The following is a 15,762-nucleotide window of genomic DNA, read 5'->3' as shown; positions in this document are numbered from 1 at the left end:
TATTTATGGATAGGAAATAGTTTATATTGCATAGCTGGCTGTTTAGCACCAATCCACACTTATTAGCAGTGTTCGGTTCTTGCCAGTTGCCGTTATGACTGCCATACTGTTAGTAGCGTTCTTGTTGTTATTCAGCAGTATTTGTGGTGGAGAGGATGGTGTGAGATATCTAGAGTTTCATTACGAAGCTGAGGTTGTGGCGAGATATGGTCGGACTCGTATAACTAGTGTGGTAAGGAACGACCTCAACGAGTCACGATTACTACAGTTTAGTTTAAAACTCCCTGAAACGGCCTTCATCTCAAACTTTTCAATGTAGGTGAATTAATTTATTTAAGCTGTGCGTTATTTAGAATTTTGTGATAAAAGGAAAATTGGAGAAAGAAACTTTTATGGAATAGCCAAGAAGAAGTCTGAGGCTTTAATGGAATTCAGAAATCGTTCAGAGAGTGGAGAAAATGTTGGACTGGTAGCACAACGGTAAGGAGTTGCATCATGGTGTGTAAATTCTATGGAATCTTAGTATTAATAACATAACCATCTGTTAATGTGTTCACTGTACAAATGTGGCTGAGATCATTTTACAAATATGTCCCTAGTATGGTTGTGTTGTCTTAGTATCAGTTTTGTAATGTGCGTGGGGTAGGGTTGCTAATTACAGTGAGTTTGCCTGGTTTGATGTTGCATACTAAGTCAACTAGTAAGTATCATTGCTGTGGTCATGATCTACTGAATGTTTGGGAAAATGTTTTAGTTAAACCACAAGTATTCTGAAATGACAGTAGTGTAGTAATATATGTAACCGAATTTTGGAAAACCGTCGATATATGCACAATGGTACTTTTGTAATAAACGCATTTTAAATATGGGTTAAAAATGCAAGTTCCAGAAAAAAATACGCAAGTTTTTAGAACTTCACTGGTGGGCGAATTAAGCCTCCAATAGATAAATCCTGGCATTTTGTTCGTCTGTTCATATGGAGTACAAAAATCTTTGTTTCATCTCCATACACGAAAGGATTTCAGTTACAGACGTTTGTTTACATTGCGATGATGAAAGAATTTACCGATGATCATTTTTCAGTGAATTTTCCTTCCTTCTTGAACACAGAAACATGCCTGGGACAAAAACTATACCTTGGTGGATGCACAAATTCATGGCGAACACAATGAGCGAAGATTCAATTCTGTACGCCATTGTATCAGTAAGTTATGATGGTTTATGTAAGCGCCTGTAGATTCTTTTCTCGATAGCTTCTGTACATACCAATTTATTTGCTTGTCCAGCTGTCTAGTGCTGTATTTCCAACACTGCTTAACTTCTGAAGCTGAAACTTAGCTAGTCCATTCCTCTATCCCTATAGAAAACAAAACGAATAAAATGCATTTTGAAAATTGTGCGGATATCAACGGTTTTCTAAAATTAGGCCACATAGTATTGATTTATTATGCTTACCACTGTCGCTAATGGTGACAAATTTGTAAACATCGATGAAGTATTTTGCTGTAGACATCATTGTCATAACATTGTAGTGACATAAGAACTTGCAGCAGTAGGCTGGGTATTGATATTGATGTAATAGTGATGTTTTCAACTTTGTAGTACTAAAGATTTGTTCACTATTTACATGAACACAGCAGCCAATGCCACTTCAACATTCACAGTAGATTATGAAGAATTGATGTATCGAGAACAATCTTTGTATCGCAAAACCATCACCATTAATCCTGGTGACATTGTTGATGATTTATCAGCCAGTATTCGTGTTAAGGAACCAGAAGGATTTAGCAGTTACTCCACATCAGATTTTGCCAGTATTGATGTAGTGTCCAGTGAAGAAATAGTTTGTCAGTACTCAGCCTCAGTAGATACACAGAGAGCGGCTGGTAGTGATGGAGTATCATTAGTAATGAGTTGTGAATATGATGTTGTACATCCGGTGGATGGGGCAGGAAACTTTGCTGTTAATGGCGGATATTTTGCACAGTTCTTCTCACCAGTTGTCACCAATACATTGAGGATTAATTTGGTATTAGTTATTGATGTGTCTGGTTCAATGGGTGGTAGGAAGATTCAACAAGCTCGTGAATCTCTTGTTGCTTTACTTCACCAACTACACAACGACGACTATGTTGCGATAGTGACATTTTCATCTCGTGTGGGTCAATGGATGACAAACCTAGTTCGTGTTGGAAGCTTCCGGAGTAGTGCAGTCCAGTTTGCAAGGAATCTTGCAGCTTATGGTTCAACTGGTCTAGATGCTGGGCTGCAAACTGGTTTATCGATACTGAAGAGAAGTGCACATGAGTCTTATGTAAAACTGTTAGTACTACTAACAGATGGGCTACCCAATGAAGGAATAAGTGATCCTCGTGTGATCACTGATCGTGCTCAGGAAGTAACAGAGAATACGGGTATTTCTGTGAATTGTATTTCATTTGGATTTGATGCTGATTTTGAATTTCTACAAGATTTAGCTCTGCTGGATTCTGGAATAGCGAAGAGAATTGCTGAAAGTGAAAATGCTGCAGAGCAACTCACTGGATTTCTCAGAGAGATAGCTACTCCAGCTTTAGCAGAAGTGATAGTGACCTTTCCAGTTGGTAGCGTAGAAGAAGTGACATCTCTTGAATTTCCATTCCTATTCTCTGGATCAGAAATAGTAGTTTCAGGAAAATTCAATGAGTCCAGTCCCGAGACTATTACCGTACAAGTAACAGGACAAGGCATCGATGATACGGTGACCTATGAGAGTATAGTGTCCACTGTAGCTGATACGACCATTGCAGGTAGTTTACCATCCACAGAACGATTGAGAGCATACCTGAAAATTAAGAATCTGTTAAATGATAAACGTGTTGCAGAGATCAATGGAGAGAACAGTTCATCAATTGAACAAGAAGCATTACAATTATCGCTAGACTACAACTTTGTTACAGAGTTAACATCACTAATTGTTGTAGAGGAGATGTCTAACATGACAACAGATGAGGACACTAACAGTAATGACAATGCTGACCCTACTTTGGTTTCTGCTTGTGTTAGCTGTTATGGTTACTACCCTGGTAGTGCTGGTGTACAGGCTGCTTTAAGCAGCAGTTCAAGAGGTACGTGAGGTACAGAAGTTGTGAGATATATTTGACTATGACCATGTATAGAATGACAATGTATGTGATCGGATCTGCAAGAACCCCATGTGTTAGTGCATTTTTCGAATTCCATTTTTAATATATTTTCTTTATCCAGATAGCCAAAGGAATGGTCAACCAAAGTGTCAGCTCTATAGAATCCAAGAACTTTCAAAATTACAGTGCTACAAAGTGCCAACAACAGAAAAATCGATTTGTACTGTGGCAATATGGAAAATAAACTACGTGCATGTAATCAAATAGTCATAACTTACGAATGCAGTCGTCTACTGATATGTAACTTATATCACTGAACTCTCCATGAGCAGGTGAAAGTATATATTGCTGGGTAAGTTTTGTCTCCCAGGCCCTTCATACCAGGGTGAAGGTGAAAATGTGGGGGAAAATGATAACAAAATCGCTCATCCAATGCAAGGCAGGCTAACACTCATATCTTCCGCCTCCTTAGGAGTACTGACACAAAACAAAGATTTTCGAACTCCTTTTGCTTTGGGGATTATGGTGCTATCAAGGGTTTTGCCGTTATCACCTTCCTTCATCATGAAGCAAGCGCTCAACGATTTATGTTTTTGTTTCGAATTTTGTAAATATTTCACCAATTTTGTTTATTGCATCCTACCGTAAAATTAAGCTTGCACTAATAAACATGTAGGGTTCTTGCAGACCCGGTCCCATACAGTGGAACCTGTTATCCGAACCCCTTGGGACCAGGGGTGATCTGTAAATCTGAAAAATTGGTATCCCGGAAATAGTGTATAAATAACCTTAAAATAGCATAAGGATTTTTTTTTAATACCAGTATTTTCAACTACCCTAATAGAACAGTCACTACTCTAATAGTGCAGTCATTTCTGTAGTTCAGTTAATCAAGAATCCGGATAACTGAGGTTCCATTGTATGTAAGTGACAGGGTTGAAATCAGGTCACCTGGTTATATTTTATCTGGGCCTGCTTTATAGAATGAATATCTGGGTTTGACTGATCACGTTTGAAATGAATTAAATGATCTTGATGATTTGCCTACATGTCATGGATAGCACCTATCTACAAATGTCATAGCCTGATCCACGCAGCCCAGCTTCTTTTGTAGCCTATGGCCACGCCTACTTATTAGGAATATGTTTTGCTATATATGACTTAGTTAAAAAAGTAAAACAGAGGTATGCATTGATAGCTACAATTATAAATCCAACATCTGGTGTAAAATGGAGCTGAATCTATATGATAAAACACTAACACAGTTGAGAACACATGTAAAGTCATATAATTAGCGATTGATTAGTGGGTGATGTTCTACATAAGCCTGCAGTCAGTAACACATTTCTTATAAATGGGATGTAGCTGCATTTGCTGCATAAAGACGGCAAACACTTGTCTGGTAAGTAGAGATGGGCAACACATCTTACCAACAAATAGATGTTGCTCCACATATGCCTACAAATAGTAAAATGTTAGTGGGAATAGCTCCATGTATACCTGCCAATAAATAGACATGAACCCGTGTATTCCTACAAGTTTAAGGAAAACCAAGACTGAATTAGGAATTAAATGTTCACTAGTATATCTGCAGGTGTAGGCGACCTCCCTTGTTTCTCTACTTTTATTTTTCTATGATCCCTAGTTGAACTTAAAATTTCTAATTTTTCCTTAAACTTGTTTGCTTACTTTTTTTGTAACATTATTATGACTGGTGAACCCATGCATGCCGCATCAAAAGAAAGGATGGCGCCTGAATTAATGTTTTCATCTGAACGTGCGCCCCAGCTATCAAAAACTGCTTCGAAAGTGCAGTGGCTATTATGCTTCGCTTTCAGCTATGTTCAGCTCGTTACACAGCGCTACAGACGAAAAACAGTAGAATAAGTGCCTCTGCAACAATCCAGTCACCTTGAAAATACGACGATTTGTGCCCCCAACTATCAATTACTGCCTCGAAAGTGCAGCAGTCATTACGTTTCACTTTCAGCTAGGGCTGGGACGAAGCTTCGAATGCTTCGTGGGTTCGAAGGTTAAGTAAACTTTGAATTATAAAAGTATCCTTCGAAGCTTCGTGATGCACTCATAGTCTACGAAAGAATTACAAATAAACGTGGTTATCTTTATTGCAACTGCTTATTCCTCTTGCGTGATCAATGTTCGTCTCTTCGCGATCGATCTTTGTGTGCCACGCCCACTTTTAAATCATCGCAATTCAGTTTGCTACCATAGTTACAGCCTTAAAACACCTTATAAAGTGATAGATAATACATGGAAAACATACTTTTAGCCATTACTTGATGTTTACCTGTGCATGATTGCAGTATAGCGGACACGCCCATTTGCAATTGATCGATCATGTCATTCAGTACTGCTGCTATGCACTTTCCAAATGCTTACAAACGTATTAAATAGGTTTAGAAAGATAAAACCTAGAAGGATGTGCATAAATACAAGAAAACCTACAACTTGAAAGCTAACACCGAAGCTTCGAATGTTCAAACATTTTATTAGCGAATATTCGAAGATAAATTTCAATATTCGTCCAGCCCTACTTTCAGCTATGTTCAGCCCATTACACAGCATTACAAACGAAGAACAGTGTTATAATCATCTCTGCAATCAGTCCATTCACCACGGAAAATACGGACGATTCCCGTTTACAAACGTACTGTAGGGAAGCCATGCATCGCACTACCACAAATCGACACCTATGGCTGTCAGCAGAAAGAAATGGGACACAAAGGAGGACAAAGGTAAGTCCATGATGCATACATTGTACATACTGCGGTATGCCAAAAGGCACGTCTTGGGACGAAGCGACGTCGAACAGTGAAAAAATCAAGCCCATAGCCTTAGCCGTTGTTGAGTTACGCTTGCCTGAAGGCAGACATGGGACCAAGTACATTTGAAAGTACTTAAGTAAAGTACAAGTACTTTTGAATTTTCCAAGTATAAGTACAAGTACTCTGGCGACAATCAAGAGAGTACTTAAGTAAAGTACAAGTACATGCTGGAAGTACTCAAGTAAAGTACAAGTACATTTTGCTGCGGCAAAATGTATGCTTATTCAATGTATTGTAGTATGTAAGTGTACCTAGTGGGGTTGGTACTTTCAGGTTTTTGTCAACTATTCACTCTCTTAAACACTTAAAATGCACTAACTTTGGCAGCAGCAGCATTGTTTTTTTTCCCAGAATTCTATGACATCATTAATTGTGGCTACATGATACATAGTAAGGTTAGGGAAGGCACTAGAAAAATTGTACAATGCACCTTCATGCAATTTTGTTATGTACCCACTGTGTACAAACTACGTACAATGTTTGCAGTACTTACAAGTACTTAGGTACTCAAGTACATACAAGTACTTAGCAAAGTACTTGAGTATAAGTACAAGTACACTGGGGAAATCAAGGAAGCATTTAAGTAAAGTACAAGTACTTTCAAATCTGTACTTAAGTGTACTTAAGTATAAGTACTCATGTACTTGGCCCCATGTCTGCCTGAAGGCATCAGGCAGGCAGTTAGTCAGTAGAAAGTTCCATTGAATATTTTTTTTTAAATTTCATAACTATTTATTGGAAGCCTTTAGGATTATACTGAAGGCACTTTTGGGCTTGGTTATGCCTAACCAATACTGCCAAGATGCCAGGATGGAGTTGTGAAGCTGGTTTTTGGGTAAATTTTTTGGCTAGGAAAACCCAAATCTCCATGATCCCTAATATACAGGTACTGTTACAGATACTGTATGATAGACAGATCTGGGTTGGACCTGCTATCCTGGTCAGCAGTAGTAACCTGGACCCTGATACATGACCAGGTTTACAAAAATGCCATCTTTTAACCTGTAACCATACTTTTCACTGTTATCCAGTATCTGTATAACAGATATCTGGATAATAATTTGCTATCTAAATAATAATTTGAAGCCACCAGGATAGTATCATGTTTGATACATAGCTTCCACTTTAAACATTACTTACTACAAACTTTATTTTAACACATGTATTTTATGTTTTCTAAAATATATGCTAGTAAAACAAGCATGTTCACGATAAAATATACAATGTTTTTATAGCAGTGATGGTGTCACTATCCGTAGGATATCCAGAACGATATTGTTCAGGATAAAATTGCAGTTTCATCACTAGTGTGTATGTGGGTGTGCACGCATGCTTGCATGAGTGTGTGCATACATGCATGTGTGTGTGTACAAGACCCCCTTTGGAAAGTTCATGTTCAATCAGACTCGTACCCATGAAGAGTATGATATTTTTATGATAACATACATGGTGAAGCAGCATGAGGCCCTGAATCTAAACCTTGTCTCCGAAGTTGCTTCTAGGAATCTGTATGTGTTTGGTTGGGCTCATACTGCTTTCGTGGGCCACTTGTTGGCGGTGTGGCTTGTGCCGATACCCATGTTTCTAAGGAGACCAGCAAGCCAGGGGTCCCTAGTGTTGCATAAAATCCATACATACCATGCATGAGCGGATGCTCTTTCTTCTAAAATAAGTCATTTAATTTCCTTGCTATTGTCCTTGACACCCTCCCTTGGGATCCTCTCACCAGTATGTCACCTTGTGTGGAGTGGTGAATGGAGGTCCTTAGACAGAAATAGGTATAGTGTGTGTTTGTATAATTTAACTTACATTTATCTTCTTATCAAAATTGTACACTTCAACAAAATATCGGTCAGGTAGTGTGTTATATAGCTTGTAACTGAATGCCAATTGTAACAGAATAATTGGATGTTCTATTAGAGTAATCATTTGTTCTATTTCTGCACTGTTGGAAGTTTACCACTAAACATCAGATAGACCTCTGGCTCCATTGTTTGTGTTTATGTGTGAGATAGTACCTGAGTAAAATAAAATTATCTGTAATGATGATGATGTAAAAACTTAATTTTGCTAAGGTAATGATGATATTTCTTTTAACACACAGAGACTGGCTATGGTCTAGTAATCTTAATAGCTATTATCATCCTGTTGATATTGATTGGAGGATCTTCTACTATTGTCGGTGTTTGTTTATGTGTGAGGAAGAGAAGACAGAGGAGGAAAGTGGGGTGAGTGTGTGTAAGAATTATGTACGGTGGATATTTGTTTATATATGTGTGTGCATGCAGATTTTTTTTAAAAATTGCCATGAGAACATGTCATTGTGTCTAGTAATGCTTTTAACGATGTTCAGTATAGATTCTACAGTGATATGCAGATTCTACACAGTTATCTTAGGCTCTTGAATTCAGTCACAACTGTGTAAAAGTCTACACTTTTTCATATTGAAAATGGCGAAATTTCTAAAGTTTCATATTATTAGTTGTGTGCTTTGATTGGCAAGGGGCTGCATGGGTACTTCATCCAGAACCCATCAACTTCACTTTAATAGTCTAACAGACACTTTGGTATTTTACTGTTTTAAGGAGGTCAGAGGTAAAAAAAATTGCACTGGTCAGACTTCAAAAACTGTGAAGGTTAAATGTGCTGTGTTCTTTTCACGGAGGTTTCAAGAGAGGTTCCACTGTATTAGTTAGCCAGCTGTATGGTAGGAACACATACTCCCTCTCATTCTTCAAAGTAGATGATGTGTATTTGCCTGCACTTAGAACAATCAAACACTCTAATAGAATAGTCACCATTTTGATGTTGAATTCTATAAGTGCAATTTAATTTGCAAACTTTTCCTAGTGGGTATATATTATATAGTTATACAACGGCCACGAGTGCTCTGCCTGATATAAACGCACGAGCCTGAGGGCCGTTAGGCCCGAAGGCAAGTGCGTTTATAGAGGCAGAGCACGAGTGCACGTTGTATAACTGTTATGTACCACTCACCTAATAGGTGGGGAGAGTCTCACAAGACAGCTGTAACACTTATAAAGGCCAGGTTTCTAACATCAATTGTGGGTAACCAAGCCGGACGTTGCGATGACGTTCCCCCTGCAGTACTGCAGCCACCTGAGATATTGAAAGCTAGTACGCTATGGGTTATATCACTAACCTGCATTCGCTGTTCGACTCTCATTATGTAGTACTCAACATGCCAGCGTGATCACTCAATCGCCATATAGACTAATCGCCATAGTGATTCCCTCGAGCGAAAAAAAGTAACTAAATAGACGTTTTAAGTAAACTACTAAACGATACTAGTCTAATTCTTACTATTCACACTGGCTAAACTCGAATCTGGTGGCATGACAAAACTGGTTACCACAATCGAGCGTAAAGGTTAGTATTATTTAGAATATATTTGTTTTATTGAGTCATTGTCGAAGTGGACTACAGTTTAATCTGGCACCAGACTAGTAAGGTGTATAAGTACGTTTATATATATGTAGACTAGAGTTGTGGCCACCCGTGTTGCCTTTTTCGATCGCCATTGGCTGCTTGTAAACATTATACGTATTGGTGACGTTATGGCCCACAATCGACCTTTACATGTCAGGTTATAAAAGAATTCGAGTGATCTGTGAAGTGTCCTTCCACCTATTAGATGAGGTGTCGTAGTGGTCTTTGCCACCGGCACTTGTGCTATGCTGCATAAAACCGCAGCCAGTGCAATATCTGTATATTGCACTGCGGTCGGTGCATTATATAACTTATAATGCACTCGTTGTGGTCTACAAAACCGCAACCAGTGCGTTATAAGTTATAATGCACTCGCTGCGGTCTGCAGCAGTGCAATATACAAATTATGGCACTGGCGGTGCCTTTGAACTGCCCACGCAGAGTGGTACATAAAATTATGTCTAGACATGTTAACGTAATTGCACTGAGCCATGTCTGACTCTTGGTATACCAAACCTACACTGATGTATCACAGTTTAAATTTGGGCCGTAAGAAGACCACTACTGGCAATCATCTTTAGACCATATCAACTTATTAATCTTTTCTGCACTCCTTTATGCTAAGACATTTGCAGTCGTATACTGAAAAATTGAATTCAAGCCTGCATAAACTTTATTAGTTTTTCAGCCACTATTATTCAAAGTAGCTATGCGGATGGGAGGATTTTTTACCAACTACACACCCTATTGTCTGTAATTATGGCCTTAGCGTTTATTCCTTTCAAGCAGTTTTTCACCCAACTTCTAAATGAGACTGGTGACTATACGAGATGCATTTATATGCAGATTCAGCATTCATGTACTTCTTAGAATCAACATCGTACCTCAGTGTTGTACTCTCCTTGATGTTTTCCTCAATCAAGACACACGGTAGTGTGTCATGTGGCCCAAGAAGCCGGCGCACAACACCCGTGAGTATATTGACAGGAAGAAAGAAAACGCAATTTTCGCACCTCCGTAGCTCTGTGCTTCCTTGATGAAACAAGACGATTTTTGCTGTGGACATGCCCTCCAACTGCAGCACTCCACATTCCAAATTTGAGCGAAATCGCTTCGCGCGTTCCCGAGATATGCGACTTCAAAAATTGGCTGTTTCTTCATTTTTTTTTTCTTATTTTTCTTTTTCTTGTCGCACACTTACAAAAACTGCTATAAAACTCGAACGCCATATCCGATTGCCTTGAAATTTGGCACACAAAAGGGGGATATAAAGGCGTGTCTCGGTACCAACTTTGGCTGGAATACGATAAACAGGCAAAGAGTTATGAGCGATTATTCACGAAAAATAACACCAATATGTTGTCACGCCTACAGGGTAAACCGCGTATGGGAAGAAGCTGAAAATCGGTGGGTGAATAGGTTAACTATTGAACCTCAAACCTTTTGTGGTTTGAAAGAAATCGAGCTAAAAACCAGAAAGATATAACGAAAAAATCAACAGTGTGTAACAATTATGCAATCGAGATCAGCTAATAAAAAAACGACTGCTTGCCACGCCTACCAGATAAACAGCTTGGGATAATGCTTTGAAAATCGTTGTACAGATGGAGTAATCATCTTAGAAAGGCTCATCAATGGTGTAGAAGAATCAGACATAAAGCCACGGAGTTATAACACGAAATCCAACTTGGTGCAGCAAGTGCGAGATTGAGATACTCTAATAGAGCAGTCATCCTAATAGAGCAGTCACCCTGAAAAGAATTCAAGAGATCAGCTAGAAATAAGAAACCTGTATAGAGATCAGCTACACACAAGTCACCCTGTAGAGAGATCAGCTAGAAGAAGTTACCTTGTAGGGAGTTCATGCAACTATGGAAAGAGATAGTTCAGCTAGAAAAAATCACCTTGTAGAGTTCAGCTACAAAGAAACCACCATGTAGAGAGTTCAGCTACAAACAAATCGCCCTGTGGAGAGATCAATAGAAGAAGTTACCTTGCAGAGAGTTCAGCTACAAAGAAACCATCATGTAGAGAGTTCAGCTACAAACAAATCTCCCTGTAGAGAGATTAGCTAGAAGAAGTTACCTTGTAGAGAGTTCAGCTACAAAGAAACCATCATGTAGAGAGTTCAGCTACAAACAAATCTCCCTGTAAAGAGATCAGCTAGAAGAAGTTACCTTGTAGAGAGTTCAGCTTCAAACAAATCACCCTGTAGAAAGATCAGCTAGAAGAGGTCACCTTGTAGAGAGTTCAGTTACAAAGAAACCACCATGTAGAGAGCTCAGCTACAAGCTAGTGACCTTGTAGAGACATCAGCTAGAAGAAGTTACCTTGTAGAGAGTTCAGCTACAAAGAAACCATTCTTTAAAGAGCTCAGCTGCACAAAGAAACCACCATGTAGAGAGTTCAGCTACAAACTAGCCACCTTGTAGAGACATCAGCTAGAAAATTTACCTTGTAGAGAGTTCAGCTGCAAAGAAATCACCACTGCCCAAATTTCAAGGCAATAGCTCTTTCCAATCTGAAGTTATCAATTGTCAAAGTTGGCAAATTGGATGTGTGTGGAAGGCCCCTTTTCGCAAATCCGGTCACATATGTATTATATATATAATTTGTACATTTACTGATAAAATATTTAAAGTACATCTACTTCATCTTTTCTTCTTCCTGTAGTAAAGAAAATAAACATAGGTTAAAAAAGTCCCAAAGCTGGCCATAGGCCGGCTTTGGGATATACAAATACAAAAAGAAATGAAACCTAATCCAAAACAGCCAAGCTGTAAAAAAAGTGTGCGGCCCTCAGAAAGGCTATGGTGAAAAAAGATGCGAAATCCAAGGTGGCGGCCAAATGGCTGTGATGGTAGGTTAATGGTAAAAATTTTAATAACGACAATTCAGGTGAATTTTTGTGCCGCTTCACAAAATTTACCTGAATTGTCATTATTAAAATTTTTACCATTAACCTACCATCACAGCCATTTCTTGGCCGCCACCTTGGATTTCACATCTTTTTTCACCATAGCCTTTCTGAGGGCCGCACACTTTTTTTACAGCTTGGCTGTTTTTGATTAGATTATGTTTCACAGATCTAACCCTTAAAGCCACATGTAATAATTATTAATAAAAGTGCACTGAAAACGCATAGGCCAATATTTTGGCTGTAATGCACTATTTATACTTGTCTAAGCAGCCCAATGAATATACTTTCCGTTGGTTTTCGGTTAATAACATTAGACAATCTTGTCTGTGCTGGCTGTTTAGAAGCCTTTCTTTAAGCATGTGTTAGTTGTAAAAATCATGTGTTTTATGTGCATGCTTTGAAAAATGGCTGATATATTGGCCTATGCAGCTTTAAGGGTTAAGTTGAAAGGAAGTCTGTAAAAAAATTCTGTACTTCAATCTTCAAAGCAATGGACAGAATTTATGTCATTCTTTTAAGACCTGGGTTTTTTTCGAAACCTGGAGTTTGTTTCTGTTGTAATGCTGTATGCCACTGGCGGCTAAATGGGGGACCAGACATTTATGCAAGACTGGCCATAATTTGAGACAATACAGTAACTAAATTAGGTGGCCCACATGCCATCCCCTCTTCCCAAGCTATCTTGTTAAACTCAGGAGCCATTTCTGTGAAGAATGTAAAAAGTGAATTTCTGTTTTGTGACTTGTCCACTGAAATCAAATCCCACTGCTATACAGTGGCTCCATTGGTCCATAACAATGATCAACCCATTACCTGAAATAACAGTCCACCATTATATCAGTTTAGTGCCTGTTGTAGTTACTGCAAATTAAACCACACGTGTGCTATAGATGACGTTTTCTATTTTCCTATAGTGAAACACTTCACAATGAAGAAAAGACCAGCACAGAGTTGGCCACTGAAAGTGAGGATGTTAAGAAAGAGGATGTCAGCAACACTTCAGGAGTCACTAAGCATGTCAGTGAAGGATCAATTGAATTGCAGCCCCTTGTAGCAAATGATGATGTTCTGGATCACACCAGTGATGTACCAGGCAGTCCACATGTTACTGAAACCTCACAGGATAGTAAGAATAACAATGGTGCATTAACAAGCACAGTAGGAACAGTTGAGAATGATTTGCAGTGAACCCAGTTCACTATTAACAGCCATTGCTCTTATCAGTCTAGTTACAGCTATACAGACAATCTGCTATATAACTCACCTTTCTTTGTTCAGTGCTAACTCATATTTTTTTAATACTTTTTGTTTTCAGTCTTGTCATTACAGCTTGTCAAATAACTGTGCATATTTTTTTGCTGCAACTTGTATACATGAGGAGCTAATAGTCAGCTAATATTTTTTGATATTTTATACATGTGAGGTAGAGCTGGGCTTGTACAGCAAAAGATTATGGCTGCTTCCACACACACCAGGGAAAAATGTGACGACATAAATTCTGGAAGTGTTTTGTCTCTTCTGAATTAGAGTGACTGCTCTGTTACAGTGTTTTGGTCTTTTTATGGTAAACATTTACTGTAAGCATCCAACGTGTTGTAGTTATGTTATTGTAATAAGGGGGTAAGCACCCTCCACATATGCCTCCTTTTTTCTTCCCTGTGATGTATATTCATGAAGTGAACATCAAGTGTACAACACTTTTATGTATGTATTTTAGCATAGTTCATGTGCAGCTAAAAGATTGAGAGGAGTGAGGAAGGTGACCTCATCTGTGTCCAGAATAACATTTATTGTATCAAGGCATGCATAGCATAGCAAAAAAGTTTGTTTATAGTTTATACAGTAGCTTCCTTTCCATGTCTGTACACATGTCACTACACACTTTTTGCTTTTATATGTTTTAAATAATGCATTACTCCACCTACAACACTTGTGAACAAACAAGAGAAAAACAAAGAAGTGTCCCAATTGTGTGCCAAATGTACATACAGTGGAACCTCCTTAAACTCCGGATACAGTAGAAAAAACCTCCATAATGAGGGCAAAATTTTATTTAATTCAAAAAGTGGCCAAAAATTCTGGATTCCAAAATCTCTGTAGTAGAGGTTCCACTGTACCAAAATTCAAACATTTTGTGATGCCATGCAGCATTTCAAGTAACCTGATGATTTTATAGCAAAGGAGACCTCAGGAGAGGTGCAGTTTTACTCTGTTACAAGTTCAGGCAAAGTCATAACAGATGGTAGAAAGAAGGTTTGCCTCTTTACAATCAGTGGAAAACACTGCTAATTATCTGAATAAAACAAACCCACAATCAAAACTTTTGTAACAACCCACAAGCAATCAATATTTTCTTGGAGGAAAATGAGCAGCCCTCTTCTGTTAAACAATAGTTAGACGTGCTTATAATTCATGGTTCATATGGTCATGATAAGATAAGCATACAGGATTTCACAAAGCTAATTGCCAGCCAAGTATATACTGGTTGATCAAAGAGGGTTGAGCCACATGCCCCATGCAGATGTATCTAAAGTGGCCACCTTGTTATTGGGACCACATTTTTATCACAAAAGTGACGTTCACTGTATGTCTGACATTGTGTTTCTGATTCCATTCCAGTTTGGTGAGTGAGATGTAGACTCAGCTTCATTGTTATAACAAAGACAAGTAGTGTGTCACTGTATAACAAAAAGAAGAACACTAATGCTGAGCAATGCCTGGAGGATCTTCATGTCTCAGTATGTAACTGCATGCATAGTGTAGTGTGTGCTTTAATATGTGTCTGAGGTGCCCTGTGAGTTTTTTTAGGTAGGCCTGAGTCAAATATGAAATTTTCACCTACAGGGCTGTATTATGCTTTTCAGTGTACCCATTATGCTCTTAGGTTAATAATTTCTTACAATTATCTTAATCAGTGAATGCTCTATTAGAGTATTTCTCTACAAAGTGACTGTTCTATTAGAGAGTATCGATCTAAGGAACTATAGCTTAATAATGTGTATTTGAGTGCTCTGTTCACTGACTGCTCCATCGATCTATTTTCTTGGAATTAAGCTCCACAGTTTTCACCAACATAATAATTATGCTGGCATAACACTCCAGCCCATTATGCTTTTTATTATGATGGCATATATTAATTTTGATGCAGAACTAGTGTTAGGGATGAGCCTAGGTTTTTTTGTTTGTTTCTTCCTTCCTTCCTTTTTTTTTACTGTAGTAACTCAAACTCACAAACATAATGTGATTGTTCTATTAGAGTGTACGATCTTCTTCATACAAAAATCCACCTATATTATGTATTTCTAGACTTTAGCTCATTGCTTTTACTAGCATATCTTTCCAAAGGTTTTGCAGGCAAATTGCTACATTCCTAGCATGTTTGTGCATACATACAGTATATTATATCAAGTGCAAAAAGTGT

The 15,762-nt window shown here is 38.3% G+C and overlaps 1 protein-coding gene across 1 annotated transcript; it reads left to right on the top strand.

Moving 5' to 3' along the window:
* Positions 1-3: 3 nt before the first annotated feature.
* On the top strand, positions 4-13,754 carry LOC136255820 (inter-alpha-trypsin inhibitor heavy chain H4-like). The gene is made up of 5 exons (XM_066048714.1): positions 4-315; positions 370-480; positions 1,603-3,107; positions 8,076-8,199; positions 13,256-13,754. Exons 1-5 carry the CDS (start codon positions 95-97, stop codon positions 13,527-13,529), a joined length of 2,235 nt encoding a protein of 744 aa, XP_065904786.1. The 5' UTR covers positions 4-94; the 3' UTR covers positions 13,530-13,754.
* The last annotated feature ends 2,008 nt before the right edge of the window (positions 13,755-15,762 follow it).

The sequence above is a fragment of the Dysidea avara genome, chromosome 5, assembly GCF_963678975.1.
Source record: "Dysidea avara chromosome 5, odDysAvar1.4, whole genome shotgun sequence".
NCBI lineage: Eukaryota > Metazoa > Porifera > Demospongiae > Dictyoceratida > Dysideidae > Dysidea > Dysidea avara.
This window is presented reverse-complemented; position numbering and strand designations above follow the sequence as displayed.